Source organism: Atheta coriaria, unplaced genomic scaffold (assembly GCF_025399875.1).
Source record: "Atheta coriaria isolate IRGN ID8LTWV9N9 unplaced genomic scaffold, Caltech_Dcor_3.1 hic_scaffold_6_pilon, whole genome shotgun sequence".
Taxonomy (NCBI): Eukaryota; Metazoa; Arthropoda; class Insecta; order Coleoptera; family Staphylinidae; genus Dalotia; species Dalotia coriaria.
The window spans coordinates 3,255,180-3,276,717 of NW_027045448.1; the positions used below are offsets into that span (position 1 = coordinate 3,255,180).

At 37.3% G+C, this 21,538-nt stretch overlaps 3 protein-coding genes across 8 annotated transcripts; 1 reads left to right on the top strand and 2 right to left on the bottom strand.

The window, feature by feature from the left end:
• Positions 1-458: 458 nt before the first annotated feature.
• fry (Protein furry) lies at positions 459-20,111 on the bottom strand. 6 transcript variants are annotated; one of them, XM_065303935.1, is made up of 31 exons: positions 20,015-20,111; positions 19,612-19,780; positions 19,304-19,474; positions 18,828-19,236; positions 18,565-18,774; positions 18,168-18,513; positions 16,396-18,110; positions 16,165-16,341; positions 15,636-15,770; positions 15,143-15,316; positions 14,765-15,078; positions 14,428-14,702; positions 14,218-14,372; positions 14,002-14,159; positions 9,833-9,958; positions 9,647-9,780; positions 9,273-9,377; positions 9,077-9,211; positions 8,698-8,917; positions 6,438-6,676; positions 5,926-6,373; positions 5,559-5,669; positions 3,745-5,484; positions 3,445-3,623; positions 3,146-3,220; positions 2,806-2,835; positions 1,786-2,454; positions 1,439-1,705; positions 1,175-1,360; positions 782-1,091; positions 459-723 (listed from the first exon to the last, which is right to left on the bottom strand). In XM_065303935.1, the coding sequence occupies exons 2-31, from the start codon at positions 19,655-19,657 to the stop codon at positions 578-580; spliced, it is 9,405 nt and encodes a 3,134-aa protein (XP_065160007.1). In that variant the 5' UTR covers positions 19,658-19,780; positions 20,015-20,111; the 3' UTR covers positions 459-577. The 6 variants fall into 6 exon arrangements, with proteins under 6 accessions (XP_065160007.1, XP_065160006.1, XP_065160009.1 ...); XM_065303934.1 differs by having other exon boundaries at positions 19,845-20,110; XM_065303937.1 differs by lacking the exon at positions 15,636-15,770 and having other exon boundaries at positions 19,612-20,110.
• Positions 6,845-8,667, bottom strand: LOC135793130 (glutamate dehydrogenase, mitochondrial-like). Its single transcript, XM_065303940.1, has one exon. The coding sequence runs from the start codon at positions 8,510-8,512 to the stop codon at positions 6,896-6,898; it is 1,617 nt and encodes a 538-aa protein (XP_065160012.1). The 5' UTR covers positions 8,513-8,667; the 3' UTR covers positions 6,845-6,895.
• Positions 10,970-13,806, top strand: CNMaR (CNMamide Receptor). The gene is made up of 4 exons (XM_065303942.1): positions 10,970-11,138; positions 11,194-12,047; positions 13,297-13,486; positions 13,541-13,806. The coding sequence occupies exons 2-4, from the start codon at positions 11,217-11,219 to the stop codon at positions 13,624-13,626; spliced, it is 1,107 nt and encodes a 368-aa protein (XP_065160014.1). The 5' UTR covers positions 10,970-11,138; positions 11,194-11,216; the 3' UTR covers positions 13,627-13,806.
• Positions 20,112-21,538: the final 1,427 nt, after the last annotated feature.

Here is a 21,538-nt window from a genome sequence, read left to right on the forward strand (position 1 = left end):
CAATTCACGATCTTCAACGAATTAGTATATAAAGTATCATGTGAGCTAAACTTAATGCAAACTCTTGACTAAAGTACCGTTTAGCGCAATTGATACTTAAGATACCATTATTTATACGTGAATAAGAGCAATTTTTCTGTTGAGTCTGTTTCTAACGATAACCTCGAGGCGAAACATGTATACTCAACAAAAGAATTGTATATCATATTCACATATAAATAAAACATTAAACATGTTACATATTCACATATTCACAAGTTACATATTCAAAAACGCAGATAAATTTAATTATAAAAACTACTGTCTTCCAAACATCACCAAGTTTTCTCGGTAAAATATTCGGCCCCTCCTAGATTTATTAATATCCTTGAAACAGTTAGCAAAAAAGATGAGAGTCAAGATTTGTTTTATTGTTGCGGCGAGCGACGCGGGCAAGTGTTAATCATTTTAATAGCGTCTTACATCTATGTAGCGGCGTTGTCCTTTTAATTTCTTTCAATCAATTGCCTTGGTACAAAGTGTCTTATAGTATAATGTTATTTTATTTTAATTTATATATTCAAAATAAAATATAATATTAATCCTTCGGGAAACTGACAGAGTTATGGGATAGGTCTCTCTCCCTTAGCATACTTTCTAAATCAGAAACAGCAGCAGAGACCTGAAACAATCTTCCAAACACATCACCCAAATCATTGTCCTGATTTGTAATTACAAATGAATCTGTAATCAACTTATTATAATTCAATTCTGTAAATATCATTTTCAATATCAAACTTACCAGGCCTTTCTTGGACTAATTTCTTGCAATATACATTTGTAATCAAGTCGATTTCATCCTCAAATTCCACACCTTGACGTTCACTGCTTAAGTGGCCTCGGTTGTGTTTAATGAATGAAATGGCTGTGGACCACCTTTCGTTAATAATAAAATCGTAGAGCGATGACTCCAATTCTTCAATTGTTGCATTAGATGGAGACATTGCTGTAGAAGACACAGGAGTTGGAGTTCCACTATCTGCCTCAATCTCTTCAAGTGTTCGATTCAAATTGCTTCGAATTAATATTATTTCATTCGTTACATCCTTAAACTAAACAATTAAAATTAATTATCTGTTATGAAACTAACTCGCTACTATACAAAATTTCTAGTCTACATATTACTAATAATTACGTTAGAGGATTTCAATGTCGCAGTTAAAGTAGAGATCATCTTGTTTGCAGCTTCAATCAGTAGAAGGAGTTGAAAATGTAACTTGTACAATGCTTTAGATAGATCAAGCAAATAATCCTCCAGTCGATCAGGCATTTGCACGCTCAATTGTTCAAGTTTTAATGACGTTTTTATAGAGTCGGAAAACTAATAAAATTTTAATTCATTAATATTTTTGTATAGTAATAATTATATCAGCATTATTAATAATTCGATAAACATTACCATTGTCGCCTGTTCCCTTTTATCGCAAAAAGTTTCCAAGTGCTCTTGAACTTCGAGAATTCCATACCGCAATGTCTCGTTCAGCTTGGAAGAACTTAAGACCATCGAATTAAACCAAATGAAATGTGTTGGTAAAACGCGAAGATTCACAATATCAATCATAGAAGTAAGTCGGGAACTGATTAGTTTTATAATTGCAGTGCTACTCGATTTGGTCAGATGTGTACAAGACTCGCGCGTAATTATAATGGACGAATTCGATATACTCTAAAATTAAACAGAGCAAAAGGTAACATAATACCAAATCAATTCAAAAGCATATTAACTATAATTATAAATCCCCTTACACGTATTAAGCGTTGCAATTGATGAAAGAGTGCAAGCGCATTCGTCTGCGAGAGATTTGCTTGTACATATGCAGACCACGTTTCCAGGGTATCGCTTCGGGTTAAGGGTCGCATCAAAACCGACAAATTCGGCGATGTATTACATGGCGTTACATCCCCCATATCTCCAACACTTGATCCACTTGTGTCCGAACGAGCACTGGAATTCTGTCTACTTCGAGGTAAGTTCAATGACATTGGAGGAAAAATAGCACTTTCAGTATGGCTACTGGTATCAAACTCGGAAGCAGCAACAATTTCATCCAAAGGAGATTCGGAACCAATTTCATCATCAGAAGACTCTTCAGCAACGATTCTTTTGCGTACCTTTAACACCGGAGTTTTTTCGCTGATGCTGTCTTCCAAATGTTTCAAACTCGGGTGCTCCTCCTCGCCTTCACTAAGTGGACGACGACGCACGCCCCAATTAAAGTTGTCAGTACTCTCGCCTTCAATGCTTTCGCTTTCATATTCCAAAAAATCAAAGTCTTTAAAAACACCGAAGTCAGCAGTATGATCATCACGTCTCGATCCGCCGCTATGATCATTGTTTCCAACAGAAACCTCCTCTGTACTGGAAGCCATACTTGATTGCCGTTCCAAAATGTCGGAACTTTGACTGAATATGACCTGCAAAACCACATACCTTAGGTTTTCTTAATTATCAATCAATTTGATGTAAAGCACGTTTTGAGAAGTGCAATTTAGTATAATGATGTGCAATATACAATGTAATAATCTAAATCAAATAATTATGGTGTGACGACAATAAAACTAGACCAAATCATGCAATTTACAAGCTTGGAAAAGCAGCAATGTGCACATGATTACTAAAAGTTCAGCAAAATATATCAGTTTCATACATGGACATCCAAAGAATTTAATTTGCGTTAGTGTCATAAATAGTGTAGTGAAACAAATCAGTAATCGAATGGTAAAAGTCGTCAAAAAAAAAGAATACTTAAAATAAGTAATTGTTACCTTTGAATATATTGTACTAATCATATCGTCCTATAATGTGAACCATTAGAGAAAAGAAAATTCCACGATTAGTATGTTATATAGTTGTTTATAGAGAGGCTCGGTTTTCGAGTCGGTTAGTGTTAAGCATTTGTTGTTATTGTTAGATTCAAAAATTTGAATAACTTGATGGTGACTTTGCAATAAAATAAGAAACAATTAATACTAAGATATGATTGGCATGGCATGCTAACATGAATTCAAGCACAATTTACTAGTAACGATAAATTTCTCATGAATATATATATATATATATATATATATCATGCTCTCTAGTAGCTAATAAAAATCTATTACTTACGGAAGGGCTCTTTGGCAAACCAACTCGTTGTCCGCATGTAGTCAATAAGTTGACTAGGCATTCACGCACACGTCCCTATACAGAAATTTTACAATTTTAAGTTGTCTCTCGATAATAAGATGAGATATTTTTTTCCTTTGAGTTTTGTTGAGTTTTGTATGTATGGTCTGTAAGGCATTGCCAGTACCAAAATGGGCTTTACAGTGTTGCAAAAGTTTTTGTTATATGTGTGGACTTTACGGTATTTGAGTGGTAATAAGGTGTACAAAGCCTACTCGAAAAATATTATGCAATTTTACCTGTGACAACCACGACCGTTTCCAGCCGGATATTAAACCAGTATCCGCAGGACTTAAGGAGCATGAGCGCCGGGGAGAAGCCATCACAGTTAAATTTTCCTCAGGCTTATTCACTTTCAAGAAACGTCTACCAATCACAGGTGTTTGAGAAACATCAAAAGTAAAATCCATTGTTCTTCCTGCAATGCCAATGTTTTCCATTAGTTAACTTTTAGGTAATTAGCCTGATAAAATTTAATAACTCGTGTTTCCACTTTAATAGATAATATGTAGATTCTGTACCGAATTATTCCTTCCTACCTGGCAATTCCTTCTTGCTAAAAACGTCAATATCACTAAATGATGGATGAGGCACTGATGTAATATTACTCTCCCAATAGCTAGTAATATGAGTTGGTGGAGCCACCAAACTACTAGACCTAGTTACAACAAGTTTCAAAATCTTCAAAGATTCTTTCCAATGAGGGCCTTCGATATATCTAGCTATAACTCTTAAGAGATCGGCATTAATCGGTTGAGAAGCCGCAGAGGCGAGATCCACGTAATGCAACATGCAGTGTAAAATATTCAGCACTGGTAGTTGTAGATTGGTTGGACCTTTTTCCAGTACTTCCACCAAAAATGTAAGCATATTCAAAGATAGATGTGAGTAAGTGTCGTAAAGATATTTTATAACACATTTTGTCCACTGAAAACTCTCTTTACTAAAAGTCCGCCGACTATACAGATTCATGACGGTACCAAGATTCTCCAGTTTCTTGCTTTTCTCAATACTAACTTGTGCAATATTATCAGCACTTTTGATGCAAAGTTCATTAGCATCTTCGTAGTTGAGCAACATATACGGAAGCAACGCAATAACATTCATAGGAAATGCGATGCTTTGTGATGGATCCACGACAACCAAATCCAGTAATGGTGTAAATTGCGATAGTAGTACTACTACAGCTTCATAAATATTAGGGTGGGTACAACCTTTCAATAGTAAAGCATGAACACCTGGAAATTGAGCCCAACGCAGTTGCGCTTGAAGCTTTTCCACTTTATCTCTGGCATCTGGCCTGTCCAATGGCAATCGATGCATAACTCGGGCTAATAATCTCAATGCCAAAAGAAATTCGTGCTCGTAATCGCTCTCTAAAAGCGACACCGAAAGCCAAAAAAGTTGTGCTAAAATTGTCATTTTATCATCCTGACTGGCGGAATCTCCCATTAATTTTAAACTTTGTGCACTTCGAGATCGTGATAGATTAGAAGAGAATTTAGTCGCAGATGTACGATTCTCTACTTCCATTGAGTTCCGCGAACGCATCTCTTTAGTATCACTCGCGGGCGACCCGGAATTTTTCCTTAATCCATAACTTACGGAATAACTCGTACTTCTGGTATGACCTGTTTGAGTGTGGTGCAAAAGACACGGTTGCATATCTCCACCAACGATATTACCATTGTTTGATCTCTTTAAAGCACAATCCTTATTGTTTAAATTAGGAGTAGATTTAAAGAAATCGCGCATAAAGTCGAGCGGACGGAAATCGGACTCAAGATAGTCTACTGCTGACTCCAAGGTTAGCAACAATTCAGTAACGTATCCTTGCATATCTTCGCCCTGTTCAGCTACAGTCTCGACGAGTCGACTCAAAATCTCCGATAACATTCGTGAAGTAATAGGCACGCGTAAAGCTCTATATATTTGTAAAGAGCGCCCTGCATAATGACGGGAAGAACAACTGAGGCCAAGCTGAAGTGCCGTCTGAGCCCATCGTTCATTAATGTGCGCGTTTGGTAAGGAATCTTGAAATAGTCTTAGCACATGCTGCAGGAAAATATCGATCTGCTCAGCACTCCGCACCTGCCACAATTTTGCTGTAATATCTTCATACGGCCATAAAGGTTGATTTTGACGAGTTGATATAAAGTGAATCAGTGATTTTATAGCATCTTGAATCGATAAGTTAGGGCCCCCTTCAGATCCAGACCAAATCAATTGGTCTTCAGCTGTTACAATAACGGGTGGTCCAATTGCTTCCTTTTTATCGTCTATTTTTGCCAAGAAAAGGAAACATAAGAATAATAAGATTTACAATAAATGTTGCCAATAAATTAAAGCGTACCTGGTACATTCAATTTCGTGTTGCATTCAACTTCGCCAGTTCCGGGTGTTTCTTCGGTAAAATTGAGTGGAACTGGACCTTGTAGATAACTGTCAAACGTCGTATCAGGTTCTATGGAAAAATCTCTATTAGAAAATACGTAATCCATGATATTGATAGCTTATTTTATTTATACGTGTTGAATTACAATTATCCTGATATTACGATATCCTAGAGGCATAACATGTCATCTCAAGACACCAAAACTTATAATTCAGCACATATAAATAAAATAAAATAAAATAAAATACAACAGAAAAATATCGTCAAAATAAAAGTTGTATGGAAGCAATATGCAAGATTGATATAAGTGTAATAAAACTTTCACCTGTAAATGTGTGCTTCAAAACTGGTAAAATAGGCGTAGGCAGTCCAAATTCCAAATTAGTTTTACTGTTCAATAGTATATGTGCCACCACAAGATGGTCATTATGTTGTGCTAAAACAATCAACAAATTCAAGAGCAATTGTTTGCAGTGCTGATGAACTAGGGGCCTTGTGTGATCCAAACCCAAAAATAGAATATGAAGTATAAGCGGTACATGGACTGCCCAATCAATGTCTATGCCGTCGATTACGACATCACAGAGAAGCATAACGGCAACATTACATCGATGGAAACCGGATATAGGTTGGGAGCTGTCTGGCAGATATTCCGTTAGTGGCGCAAAGTAGCCACCATATTCGGGCATTGGTAGGGGATGAGGCTGTGGAATTGATATATCATTTTTTTTCGGTTGTTCTGGTCGAGCCAGAGAAAACAAATCATCAGAATTCTGCGAAAGATAAAAAAATTAATTAGCACCAAAAATTGGAAAAGAAATAATCCTAACAACATACTTCATCAGTAGTTGGGGTGCAGTCCTCGGATATGTTTCCGTTATTGTGGTGATTTTTTGGAGAGCGCATATCGTGCAGCATCGTCGCATAAGATATAGCAAATGAACCCTCTGTGACATTTCCGTTGAGGCGAACACCGGAATCAAAGTCGTGGAGCAACGGATCCATTTTCGGCGAGCCGCACTTTGTCGGATCTTCGCCACTATGCCTCTTGGTGTGAATTGTGCCTTTTTCCACCCCTACATTAAATATAAATATATGTATATATTAGTGCAACGCTATTGTTAATAATACTCTAGCTCAAAATGTTCTCGATTTTATTCACTAATTATATCGTCTATTGTTTTCTATTCTTTAACTTTTCCCTGCTTCTTATTACTGTTCAAATCACGATTGATATAAAATACTACAATTATACGATTTTATTTGGTAGTAGCCACAAGATGAACACAAATATTTTAAAATGCCAAACCGGCATCATTGTATGTTTCGACAATTTTTGTGACCGAGCTGATATATGCAGCAGATCGAAGGTCCAAGCCAAGCTCGTATTTTTTCGCTACTTCCTGTATGTTCATAGCGGCACGCTCCATTGTAAACTGCAGTCCTGAGTTTACAATGTCCTTCTCGGAGGCACACTGTAACTTTGCATCCAGCTCATCAGATTTGTGGATAGGGACGTCTTCGCCAAAATGTTGCTTAAGTGACTCAGCCACAGACTGTAAAATCAGTTTGGACGTGTCCTCTTCGTATTTGAACGTCAGTCTACCAAATGACACGTGGTTCAGATCTTTCAGCCACTCGAAAAATGATACAGTGACGCCCCCAGCATTATTGAACAGATCAGGTACAACGAGTATATTTCTATTTTGTAGTATTGTATCCGCTGCGGGAGTAGTGGGACCATTCGCTCCCTCCGCGACAATTTTACAGTTTAATTTCTCGGCATTGCTTTTGGTAATAACAAGTTGTTTAGCAGCAGGAACGAGAATATCGCACTCTTTATAAAACAATTCATCACCTTCCATATCCGTTGACCCTTCAAAGCCTTTAATAGAACCGGTGGCCTTACGGTGTTCAAACAATGCCATTGGGTCGATGCCTTCTGGATTTTCAATTCCCCCGTCAACTTCAATAACGCCTATACATTTGGCACCAGCTCGAACAAAATACCGTGCTGCATGAAAGCCGACGTTACCAAATCCTTGAACTATAAATGTTTTGCCCTTCCAACCCGGTTCTGCCAGTCCCACCTTGTCAGTCCAATATGAGTTTTTAATAAATACGTCAACACCATGAAAAAGACCGCGGCCAGTAGCCTGGGCACGACCATTGATGCCACCTTGATTTATCGGCTTGCCAGTTACCACCGCATGAGCATTGATGTCTTTATAGCCAATTGTTTTTGAATATGTGTCAGCAATCCAAGACATCTCCCGCTCGGATGTACCCATGTCAGGTGCGGGGACGTCAATTCCTGGCCCTATAAAACCTTTCTTTGCCATCTCCAGCGCAAATCTTCGCGTGATCCGTTCTAATTCCCCCAGTGAATATTGTGTCGGATCAATTTTTAAGCCAGCCTTTGCTCCTCCAAATGGCACTTGAACGCATGAACATTTATAAGTCATCAAGCACGCTAATGCAGTAACTTCATCTCTGTCAACATCGCTTGCGTAACGTATACCGCCTTTGGCTGGAAGCCGATGCATGCTATGTTGGGCCCGGTAACCTTCAATAACTTCATACCTGCCATCGTCGCGACGTATTGGAAAGTTAAACTCGCCGACATACAAACATTTTTGTAGCAGAGCGAAAATACCCGTGACTCGAGCTTTGGCCTGCTTTTCTGTCAGTTTGCTGCCCTTTTGGGCAAGCATGGAATGTATTAGATTTTCTTCAATTTTTGCAGCCGCGGAATGAAAAAAATAACTGACCATTTCAAAGAATTTGGGCGAAACTTCATCTGCAATCTCCTTTATGTGATCAGGAATTACGTGTTGACTCCGACTTGGAACATTGAACATTTTAAGTATTTGCACTAATGAACGCACCTGACTCGAAAATAAAGAGGTCATACTGAATACTTTGATTGTACTAAAAGAATTTTAACAAATTTGGAGCCAGAGACTCGATTTTGAAAAAAAATGTAGAAACTTAATTCAAATAACGTAAAATTTTACGACAATTTTAGTCGACATTATTATTGGTTTCCTTGGAAATTAAAAGAACACGAGATCAACAAAATGCATGTAATGCCTACCTAGATCGCTTCGACTATTCGTATCAGTCTGTCCTGCAACTCCACCTGTGCCGTCCGAATGACTCGAAGTTTTACGCATTACAGTGAGTCTGTAGAACGGTGGCGTTTCGGTGCGCTCGATAAGGCAATTCAGTGTCTCCACAGTTTGCAGCTCAAACATCATTTCGTCTAGTAATCTTGCAGTTTGTACTCGGGCCAGGTAAACAACCACGCGTTTGGCCTGCCAGGAAATAAATACAAAATGTTTAGGCGAATATGTGCATTTCATTCGTATTCATTATTCCCGGAGTTTTGAAGTGTGTGAAGTGAATTAAATGGGCTAAATAACTAACAACATATCCGTGCATTTTACTTAAAATAGTATGCAAAGAATACTTACATATGGTAGCAATTCATTTGGCGCCATACCACTAATAATAATGAGATATCGAATAATGACCTTCATGTTATTAGGCCATGAAGTGCACAACGTGGCCCACACATGGTCCATTTCTTTCGAATGATTATCACCAAACTGCAAACAATGTCAATTTTATTCAGGAAATGCCAATATCAATTTGAACATTTCGTAATACCTTTGCTGTAATATAGAAAATATTATTCAGAACCATTTCTGTCGCTTCCGCTGAACCCCATCCTTCTTTCCGAACCCCCGCTTTTGCAGTCTCATTTGCATAAAACTAGAAAATTATACAATACACACACCATGTAAATAAAGAAAATACCGAGTGTAGATAAGTACTACTACTACATAAAATTCGATCGAATAGACCCTATAATTTGTAATTTTGTTTCTATCTTCCACCTTTAAAGCGTCAGTTTTCCCACGGTTTTTACACACAAAAGTGGTATTTTAAACACAGACGGCTAAGGCCGTGAGTAAAATTCTTTACTCACGGGGCGCCCCTTTAGCCACTTGATACTTAATGTACTATTATCCGATAAGTACCTGATAATAAAAACTTGCATTCGTTGGTGGTACATTTGGATCCACGAGCTCCATGTTGTGCAACCATGGCACCAAGTACTGCAAAAGCAATTGTCGAACATCTGGGCGAGCCGTTTGAAAACGGTGAGTAATTTCTATCAAAGTACATAGATTAATGATTGCCAAAAAAATACGATTTAAAATTACCAGAAAACATAGGCATAGTTAGCTCCGGATGAAGTTGAGAGAGTTGGCTACTCAGATGAATTTGGGACCGGCAATACGTTCGCGCGAGTAGAGTGTCCAGTGTGCTGCGCCCTTTATCTCCCTCAGCTGAAAAATGTAGAATACGTTAAATTAAGCAAAAAAAGAAAACTTCTGTTACCCAAATCCAACAATATAAAATAAATTTTTGAACACTGACAATTATCATTGCTGGATTTACTCATTTGCCAAAATCTTTACTCTCTGTTAATATTTTATTAATCAATTTAATCAATTGTTTTTACTTCGTTTTAACATACATACTTGCAAAATTGAAAATATTCCATATCTGTATGTTACGGTTAATGAGCGATGAGAAGTAAATCAAGACATTTGCCAGGTAAATGTAAACATTTTACCGATCGCTGACACTTGCGCACACTTTTATCGAAAATTAATGGGTCTGCCCACATATACCATATTATATTTTATTATATAATATACACTGATAATGACATTACAAAATAAAGCCGACCCTGTCCAGTTCCACCAAAGCGCAAACATCCGGTATATGACATCGGAAAAAACAGAAAGACAAAGTTCGTCCGGCATAATGGAGCCAAATTTTCCATATAATGACGAAGAACAAATTTTAAAAATATATAAAATAGAAAAATATTTATCCAATAATGTATTGGATGTACCTACACGCAATGTAAACAAAAAAAGTAACAAATTACCTCAAAGTGTTAAATTATAATAAATAAACAACTCAAACCTTCAAAACTACGCATTAGTCGTTCATCTTTGATTGAATAATGGAGAAAACCGGAATATACTGCTTTTATACAAATTATGTAATGTAGGTGCTAATAATTAGCCCAATTCTGGAAGATACCTAAACTGCATGTAATAATGAGAAGAAGTCATTTAGGCATCAACTCAAAAAATAATATAGAAGATTCAGAATATTAATCGTTACCCCACAATTTGCTGCAATTAATACAACAATGTGTAAAACTCCGATTTAATTCAAGTGAATGGGCCGTGTTCTAAAAAATATCCCGCGCCTATTTGATTCGACAAGCGCCGCGAGCAATGAAGGAAGAGCGTCCCGACGCATTCAGTTACCAGCCGACCGATGGTTTGCGCAAATCGGCGCCGTTAGGCTGCAAAACACACGTGGTGCCGCATGATTAATTAGTGCCCTCAAGTGCAAATTTAAATCTGTGCATGTTAGCAAACAAATGTTTAGATTGATTAAAATAGAAACAATCTGCAATATAAAGTAAAGAAAATCTCTGCAACAGTAGGTATGCGATAATTGATGTTATTTTGTTGCTTCGTACAGCTTTTATTTCTAGACTCGAAGAATTGAATTGTTGCAATGAACGACTCTTTGGAAGTAGAGCCGTCCTTGTCGCGATATTATGTCGAACAAACCCAATATTACGTGATACCATTCTTAATAACTTTCGGCATTTTGGGAAATTCGCTCTCTGGCTATGTCATCCTTAAAACAAAATTGAGGCAACTTTCATCATCCATCTATCTGTTAACACTCTCCAGCAATGACTCCGTCATGCTGATCACAATCGGTATTCAATGGCTTAGCCAAAACGATATCGACTTGTACAACCAACCAATATTGTGCCAAGTGATAACGTACGTGAGTGATTTGTGCGCCTCAATGACTGTATGGTTAATAGTCGTATTCACTGGCGAGCGCTTCATGGTAGTAAAATACCCCCTTCGAGCAAAATTTCTCTGCACTGTGCGACGAGCACAACTCATAATAATCATTCTTTTTATCACAATGCTAATATTCTATTCTCCGCTCTTATTCATCGCTGGATTGGAGTTCAGCAATCACGCGAACCGCACTGTATGCAAACCGAAAAAGGAATGGCACCGCGTGGGTGTAATATTTAATAGTTTCGACTTCATTCTAACTTGTATAATACCTGTGCTCATTATTTCCGTTCTTAATTCAATTATCTGCCAAAAAGTGTGGAAATTCACCAATCTGAGGCGGAAGATGACCGACGATTTTCAGATGAATAATTTAACGCGTGGGACGCATGTAGTGAACCATCTGTCCGTGAAGGCGGACAAGACGTCATATAAAATGACCAAGATGCTACTGGTCGTGTCGACAGTTTGTTTATGCCTGATTTTGCCAAGTTTCATTATGCGCTTCATAGTGCATTTAAACACGGTGAGTACATATATTTAATACAGCTTCACGCTACAATCGTAATTTCAATATTTATTATACATTAAAATAAACTTTGTGAAAATCAGTGAATAGTAATATCGCGACCATCACTATCACTCGCAAACAACAATGTGATGGCTACATTTACATTTAATTTTTTTTTGCCATTTTTGAGGAAAATCCATTAAAAGAAAATTGCAGCACCACATTGCATGAACTGATGTTTGAGCTAAATTTAATTGTTTACGAAAAACTTAATTAATTATTTCCGAAAGGTTCATTCATAAAATCGTAAACATGTAATAATATAATTGCAGAATTAGTGCGATAACTACTTGAAAAATGGTAACAATATTTTAACAAATATTTTCATGTACATCATTTTATAAGAGTAATGTAATTTTTCTGCTTTACGGTTTTCCAATTTTAGATTTATTAGCGTGTTGTGCTACAAATTTTTGGGCGTTCATGTGCTACGCTAAAGTCAAAATAGCACTAACTTATTATAAAATTTATTGGGAACTTAAGAAAAATTAATTTGAAAAAATTTCATTTTAATAAATGATTTATAATGTTTAAATATTTATCCCAAATATTTTTTAGTAAATCATTATAAAATAATAATATTAAATTAGCCACTAATTTGACATAATCTATCACAGACCCACGTTTATACGTCAAGTCTAGTTATTCTAATTTATTTTCAATTAAATGTTATATATAGCGGATCACAAAAATAAAATTACTTTAATTATCGAATGCATTTGCATCATAAACAAAAACTTAAATCAACAAAATGCTACTGTAATTAAGGTTATATACGCGGCATATCGGAAATATTCCAGATTTCCGCACAAATTGCACACAATCTGTTTATTTTTGCTTGATGTTATCGTTAAGATACCTTAAAGGTTTAAACAACACCGTTTATGTTAGTCGGCGGGTGCTGCTATAAATTTAACTTGCTCTTGAACGCTTATACAGCATGCTGGACCGGCGGTCGTTTGAACATTTTTCATTGAAACTAAATCGTTAATAACGCAGAAATAATAAGCAGACGCCTCAAAAAGCGCTAGAATTTATGCACTATTAGCAAAGAGCAAATCATCACCTCAATATTCTACAAACAACAATTCATGTTACACGCGTTGGAATAATAACGTGACAAGAGCATATAACAATCATACGTACTTGTATCTATGTCTTTAAATTATCACATTAAATAATATAACAAAATATTTATGTTTAGTTGGGACTCGTCATTATCTCTGACAACTTTATAACTGCGCAACTGTACGTGCAATTTCTTTACTACTTGACATTCGGCATCAATTTTGCGCTCTATTGCATCAGCGGCCAGAACTTTCGAAAGGCCGTATCGGCAACATTCTGCAAGTGTAGATTTCGACATAACACCCGAAACACGGTTACAGGAACTGGTAATGGCACAGTTTATCCTAACAAATTATAACATCAATAACATCCAATTTTAGAAAGAACACAATATTCATCGCTATCCACTCATCCAACGATCTTCCGCAACCGAAAAACTATGGGGGTCTCGGATATATCGATCTGAATAATCCTCAGATTATATGTATATAATACTATATAACTATAGTGATATATTATATTTAATATAAAATAATATGTAAAATGAACGTAATGAAAATGCCAATTTAGTGTGTATTATCAATTTAAAATTGGTTTAAATTATATCAAGTGCCCGACAAAATCAAATAAAGCATGTTATTAGGTGTGCGGTGTTTCTTATGCATACAATAGCCGAAGATTTCAACATTTCTAATTAGTGGATGATCACGCCTTTGTGTCTACGTACGAAGTTTAAAGTATAACCTACTTTAGCGACCATTTAAAAATTGTGAAAAAAAGATCACGTGATTAATGGAGATTAATGGAATTAAATAAATAAACTATAGTAATATTCACTCACCTAAATCTCCTTCCGCCAATGGTCGCACGGTACCAAAGAACCTCTTATCAAGCAGTTGCAGCAATTGAAGCGCAGTATCTCGTACGTGTGGTCGTGGACATCCAGTATTCATCAGAGTGACGTTGATTACAGCTGTGTAGTGATCACAAGGATATTCTCTGTTATCAGAAAAATTCGATCACTATATTTTGTTAGGCAAAGTGTGTAATTATTTACCTTGCGCTGAATATCGTGGCAAGTGCTAGAAAGCATCCATCTGCTACTGTTTGTGCTCCCGTATAACAACGATCCACACACCAATCCAGAAGATGGTCGATGTCTGGATTAAATTCAAGCAACAAAACGACAGTTTCTTTAGCCAAATTATACACCTAAACAGAAATGTCAACAGGTAAATTGTCAACCGACTATCACTCAATTATTTACTCGATCTTCGTGACTCTCTAGCATCATATCAAGCCATTTATAGTAAATTCGATCATCAGATGTATTAGTGTCGTCAAACCACGGTCCACAGCAAAGCAACGCAGTCATTGCTTGCAAAACGCAAAACTGCGCATCATTCACTTTTTTGTCTTTGTAATGTACATCTTCCACGACAATTTTTCGAATTGGTGCTCCATAGTAACCCGACCAGGTAGAAAATAATATAAGCAATTTTCTACGCAAGTCTTTTTTTAAAAGCGTCCTTAGAGTTTCAACTGTAAAGGAAGCAGTATTTTAATACCATTTCAAAGATATGAAGACGAGAACAAAGACTTACGGCTGAAACTTTTGATCATTTTCCGAATAAAAGAACAAAAATAGTGAACAATTTCTCTGACGTATGTGGTGTTTTTGTCGGGCTCGGATTCGAGGTACAAACGCGCCCCGTCCATGTATTCCAGAAACGCGAAATGCAATGCAGAGCGATCAATCACAAACGAGCTGACGCCAAACGTGCCAGATTCGGCAATAAGTTCCAACACTTTAATTAATTGAAATCGCAAAGAATCGCGTCGCCGCCTCCTTCTCACATTCTCCTGCTTACGGTCGACAGCTTCGCGAATATATGGTACTAATTCCTCCATTAAATCTCTGAAAGCACCAAGTTTAGTTAATCCAAAGCTGTATTACAAATAGTCGAAATAAAAAGCCATACTTTAATGCTTCATTGTTGACATTCCCGAGGGCGTTCACGGCGGCTGTGCGCACATCCAACACCTCGCAACGCAATAATGGCACGATCAGCTTGAAGAGGGCCGTTGGAGAGGCGGTCAAGCCGGCTCCTAGCTTCGTCTCATTGCGCTCCGCGTTTAGACTATCAGGTGACGAACTACGGAACACAAACAGCATCAATTAACATCCCTAAATTGATCAATAGCGATTGCCATGATATTTAATGTCGTTTGATGTAAAGTGAATCATGTATGTTTGCCCATTGTATCTGGAGAATTGGTTGAATGTCTGAGAGCCGAATGAAGCTGTTCAAATAATGTACGCTTTGATAAATATAAAAAAACTTGTGCAAATGATAATCATTAATCTGAAAATGCATTATAAAATATTATAAAATAAAAACAAAACGTCAACGACACGATACGATCTAGAAAAAGTTACTAAGAACTAAAGTAAAATGCGTATTCAACATTCACCTGGTTCGCTTATGTTGTCGCCGAATGGCGGAGAGTGGCAGAGTAAATCTGCCCGTGGAGATCAAGCCCTGCGCTTGTACCAAATTCTCAAGGCTTGTACTGAGCTCACTTGACTCAACAACACCTTCCAAAGAACTTTTCAAGAGGAAAGACACAGATATTCGTTCAATAATTAAATAAGAAAAAAAGAATTAAATTAATGCCGCAATTGTTTGAATTATCTCAATTGATTTTGTTTCTCCTTATATTTCCGTTTACTATAAAGCACGAGCGTCCCAAAAACCCAGCAATTAGCTTTAGTCTCTTGTGAATTAAGAAGTGAAAATAAACAACATAAGTGATTTACAACTTTACACACACAGCCACACATATATTAGTTACAGAACGTAAAACGAAATACTGCAGACTAGTACGAAAAGAATAAAATACTGTGAATGGCAAGTCAACCACAATAAAGTGAACAATAGTATACAAACGTGGCAATTGCTTGCGTGTATATAGCGCCGTGTTGCGTGTAATTTGCACTCACCTAAGACTGAGATCAGGGCTGGCGCAGCGAATCACCGGATTGGGTACAGGTGGAACCACTTTAAATGCAAAAGTTATGTAGTTTTTCCATAGAAAAATGTAGAAATCGCGCTCATTTAATGGTTTTTTTACTGTTGTAGAACTTCGAAGCAGGGAAGCACGGTTATCATTGACCGGACTAAAATATTTTTTTGTCAACATTTTAATAGCGCCTACTTTAATATTTACTTACGTTGGGTCAATAACAGGATACAACGAATTCAACCTACTGAATACCATTGGCCAGGAATGCTGCACCACTGAAGGACAAAGAGACAGAATTCGGTCGCGCTCTAAGAAAGCAAATAAACAGGTGCCCCAAGGATCAACAGCATCCACTTCGTACATGACCGACTTTCCGTCTTCATGTAAACCAGCTGTCCAAAGTGTTGTATTGCGCTCGGCCAGCCACTGAGTGTCAATATTGGGTGCGCTAAGAATAGCTGTCTTCTCGCCCGGTGGTAGAATACCCAACACCTTCTCCACCACTTGCTGCACAAACTGATCCATAACATCCACGACCGATGGCTCATTGGTGCAAGCGAGCTGCTTTTGTAAAATCTTCACATCACGCAATATCATGATCGAAAGTTTTCGCGGTACAATACGATAATTGCACAGCATAACCAATGCGTAAGATTCAATAAGATGTAATACTGAATGAATAGGTTCTGGTTTCGCGTTGTCAGTTCGTTTATTTGCATCCTTATTCTTAATCAACGTTCTAGTTCCTTCACTATTAGAACCTTCTTTGGCAGGTCGCATGCTTGGCAATTGAGCGTTTGGAACAACCGCCGCTTTCCAAGTTGTTAAAAGTTGCAGCAACATTCGCATGCCGCTGTCAACAAGCTGCGGAAAAGTGTCAAGGACCTCTTTCGCCAAAAATTGTGTAAATCCCCAGAGAACATCCTGGCGCCAATCAGGAAATTCCATTACCAGGAGTTGAAGACTCTGATATGCAAGCATACGCATTTCCTCATCAATGTGTACAGTTAGGCGAGACAGCAAATCCACCAATTCAGCGCCGGTCATCCCATCCGGAATTAATCTAGGTACAGCGGCAACACAAGTGCGAAACAAATCAATTCGCGGCTTCCTTTCGCCAGTTATCATCTCGTCAGGCTCTTTATTGACATTCTGGACGCTAGTCATCATCAGCGGACGACCATACTGTGAATCCAGCGCACGTAAAATATCCACAAAAACTCGTCGTACATGAATAAAGTATGAACTCATACCGATACTTTTTGCCATGTCGTCTGTAAGTGTCTTATTGAGAAAAATCTTTCTAACACGCAGTGTATTGCCACTAGGCAGCACCCCCATTGCTCTAGGCATGGGGGGTTCTCCCTCCTTCTGCTGTAAACTATCGGCAACAACAAGAAAGGCTCTTAGTCCAATATTCATTCTCTCGGGAGTGAGAATGATTTTTATAGGGCGTCCCACAGAGAGCAAATCGAATACAATCTCACGCATCGCAAAATCTAAGCGCTCCTGGGCAATAAACTGGATAATCTTCACGAAAATATGTAATGGGGTGTCACGTGGCACGACACCTTTCGAACCCTTGGGGAATAGAGAATTCACAATGCTTTGGAGGCGCGAATGAGTCGCAGAGTTGCTCTCGCATTTTATGCGAATCATATACACCCACAGCAAACGATAGAGAGATTCTAAAGCGACACGACACATCTTGGAATCTCGATTTTTCAAATGTGATAAACACATGGCGAGGAAGTAGTGCCAATTTTGCAGGAAAAAGGCTTTCTGGCTGACACATAGTAGGCAAGTTATGAGAGGAAACAAAGCCAATCTGTGTTTTGACTTCGTACTTGCGTCCAACGTCTGTGAATAGAGCATCTCCACGAAGTTTTTCAGGCAGGGAACATTTACTTCATTTTTCACAGTCTATGGCACGAATCAAAATGGTAAATAAAACTAAACACATAAAAATTAGTTACTTACAGCAGCCACGGGAACCAATATCTCCACGAACAAACCAGCAAGCGCATGTTTGATGTCCTTATCCTTGACGTCCAGAAAATACTGAGCGCACTCCTGCATGAATTGAAAAGAAGCTTCAAACTCTTCAATTGGTACCATTTTGACGCGAAAGAACTTCATACCCATTAGCAAGCTAATAATACTTTGTGTTATTTGGGGACTAGGGTCACGAGATCGTAATTCCTTCAATTCTGACATAAATCGTGTGCGTACTGACATAAATCTCGACTGTGCCAGAGCACCGATAACTTCTGCATATAAATCGGCAATTATATGAATGTTTGCTGCATTTGGCCCATTTGCAACCCTAAAAACATAAACTTTAAAATTGTATTTTTATACAAATAAAATAATCTACCCATCTCTGTATTTAAAATGTTTAAATGCAATCACTTCAATATACTGCACAAGATCTTCATGGCCAGGGTGAAAAGATAGCTGTCTAAGAACTTCAATAAGCACCAAACAGAAAATGAACTCCACAGCCAAGTCTCTTCTCTCCTGCTGAATTTCTTCCTCACTTCTTTCAACTACCTCCTGTGTATTGCCTGACACTATATTTATAATACTAAAAATAAAATTACATTTAGCAAGTTTGTAGATATATAATTTAATCCAAACCTTTTTCCCTTTTCAACTTTCTTTTGTTCAGAATTGCATACTTCACTCAACTGCCTCTCATACCATGCAAACAAAGCCTTCAAAAGAGAAGGCAGGCAATGTTCAGCCACAGAGCCAAATGCACTAAGTAGCTGATCAAACTGTGCATCTTCCCCTCTCTGCAAAACCTTCAACAGTTGCTTGTCTTGCTGGTCAAACATCACTGACTCTATTTTACGTTCTGATTGCAATGTGAAGTCAGCAAAGAGCGTCCGCATAACAAATTCTCCAGGCCGAATATCCATATCAATGCTGGGACCTGCACTGGGATGTGTGGAACGATCCTTTGTGGCACCCCAAGGCAGAAGAGTACCTTTGAAGGAATTATGCATTGATGTTGTGGTTAAATTATTCTGTCTAACATCAGGCTCTGTAAAAGTACATAGCTTCATTTTAAATTGCCAGTTTTTAGTATATAAATATGTAGCTATACTTACCTAAGGAGTTTGAATTAACAATGGTTGAAGCCTCACTCAACAGCACTCGAGGGGCAGACAACCATCCTTCATCAACATTGCTACACAATGAAGTATGCCCACTATGTGCCTCCGATCCAGACACATTGCTATTTGAAGACTCTACATCAGAATCCTGTCCAAAAGCAGGCTCTGCAAATGACATTGTACTTAATAGCCAGAGAGACCAACTTAATCATGATTATCAAACAGGGGCCAGTTAATAATCAAATGTCATTTTCATAAATAATGATATAATAGATTCTCTTAACAATACACAGAACACTAACCTGTGTTTTCTTGGGATGTTGTGTTTTCAGACGAATAATCAGCCATGATTTTACTGATGCATATTTTTCAAGAAATGCAAAATACAAAACTCTCTTGTTGATACGTTGAATATAGCCCGCATGTGAACAGGAACAGTGACTGACGAGTTTTGCAAATGATTAATTCTCACTGCACACAGAAGAGACTTAATTCACATCTTTTAGAAGCTCAAAAACATTGGCGAGGCATATACCTCAAAATGTTCTATAGATTTCTTGTCGAAAACGATTATAATTGATTTAATTACGCACAATTTGTCGCCTTCATTTGGTTTGTACATACATGAATTTTGACTTCAATACACTATGTACATGTACATACACATAAATAGGCAATTGTAACACATAACATTGATCGACGCACCTTGAGCAAGTCAGTCATTTCAACAGATTGCAGATTATGCACCAAGCTATACACAGATGCAGTAATGCATATACTAAGTTCGGCCCATGGATTAAGTCTAATAGATCGACAGCTCTCACCAGGTGTCAAACGCTAGAGGGCGTCGTCGACGAAGGAAAAATTCAAATTCTTTTTATTATTATTGTTCACAGGCAAGGTATTAATAATAATAATGCTTTTCAATAATCGTCAATTTATTTTACATAATTTGAACTTCCTATTTATACGAAATTTCTGTTTTGTTTTTATTTTATTGTTCTGTTTATTGGGTGTCCGGGAAAGTTATATTTACGCATTAATAGTTTTGAATTTATTTATCGGACATGATTTTAATTTTGATCGATGTTTTACAGAAGAAATAAACCACATGTAACATTCATACGCCGTCTAGCTGACGTTGGGCCCGACAACCATCAATACACAGGTACCTGCTCAATTTTATCAAATGAAATCAAAATCACAAAATGAACGTAAAGGTGGGAATTCATTGTATATGTTTGCCGTAATAAATGTAATAAAATACAATTGAGTCAATATTTAATTTAATGCTATTTAGTTTACATCACATTCAAATTTAATCTTCTGGTTCAACATAACGCTTTTGATTACCAAGCATAATATTCAATTCCAAAGAATTTTTAAAAAACGATTCAAGCAAAATAGCTCCAAAATTTTTGTGAACTTCATACCTACTATTAGTCCATGGAAGAACTGAATTAGGTTTATCAGCCAGTTTCCTTATGTCATTTATTCCACATGTAAATCTCCTTGTATGGAAAGGTAATACATTATAGTACACAAATACATATTTTTCATCCTTGCAGTTGTAAATTCGCAAGGGCATCTTCTTAATGAAATACTGCATCATCACACTCAACAGTAGAATAGCAGTGATATAAACTATTAGTTCATTGTTAACTGAAGCAGGTTGCTCTTTCCATCCAGAAAAATGAGGCTCATAGTCTTTCATTGATATTTCATAGTAAAAAACAGTTACTCCAACAATTGCTGCACTCAAAACTGAGACTATTTGAGCTCCCAGAAGATAATTACTCATTGTGTTTCTATAGATCAAATTGAAATGATCTGGTATGTTGTCCTTTGCTTTCAGTTTTGCTTCATGAATTGTGAACTTGGGAAACATTGATTTCAATCGAATTTGTGAACGGAACTTGGTAAAATAGTTTGAACCAAGGTTTAATGGTGTATTGCTGGGCTTCGTCACTATGGGTATTCGTAAACAAGCTGATCGTAGTGAGATTAATTTAGTTATCAAAGCCATTTTAAATTTTTTCCCGTATACTGTTATACCCAGTATTACTCGCCTTTTTTAGGTTAGATATAAATTAAACGCAGCGCAGTAACCCAGAAACCCGGTAAGTCTGAGTTGAAGTGTGCTTTATACGCACATTTACCGGAGCAGAAGGCACTGTTTTGGAAAAATTAAATTGAAGATGGGCGATGTACACATTTACCACTAAATTA

Bases quoted from the DNA above. Each gene is read 5' to 3' on its own strand.
- LOC135793130 (XM_065303940.1), bottom strand. From the start codon at position 8,512: ATGACCTCTTTATTTTCGAGTCAGGTGCGTTCATTAGTGCAAATACTT.
- CNMaR (XM_065303942.1), top strand. From the start codon at position 11,217: ATGAACGACTCTTTGGAAGTAGAGCCGTCCTTGTCGCGATATTATGTC. The intron at 12,048-13,296 runs GTGAGTACATAT...ATTTATGTTTAG, and splicing joins TCATAGTGCATTTAAACACG to TTGGGACTCGTCATTATCTC. The intron at 13,487-13,540 runs GTAATGGCACAG...ATCCAATTTTAG, and splicing joins AAACACGGTTACAGGAACTG to AAAGAACACAATATTCATCG.
- fry (XM_065303935.1), bottom strand. From the start codon at position 19,657: ATGGCTGATTATTCGTCTGAAAACACAACATCCCAAGAAAACACAG. The intron at 18,111-18,167 runs GTAAGTAACTAA...TTCGTGCCATAG, and splicing joins TATTGGTTCCCGTGGCTGCT to ACTGTGAAAAATGAAGTAAA. The intron at 1,361-1,438 runs GTAATGTTTATC...AAATTTTATTAG, and splicing joins AAAGGGAACAGGCGACAATG to TTTTCCGACTCTATAAAAAC.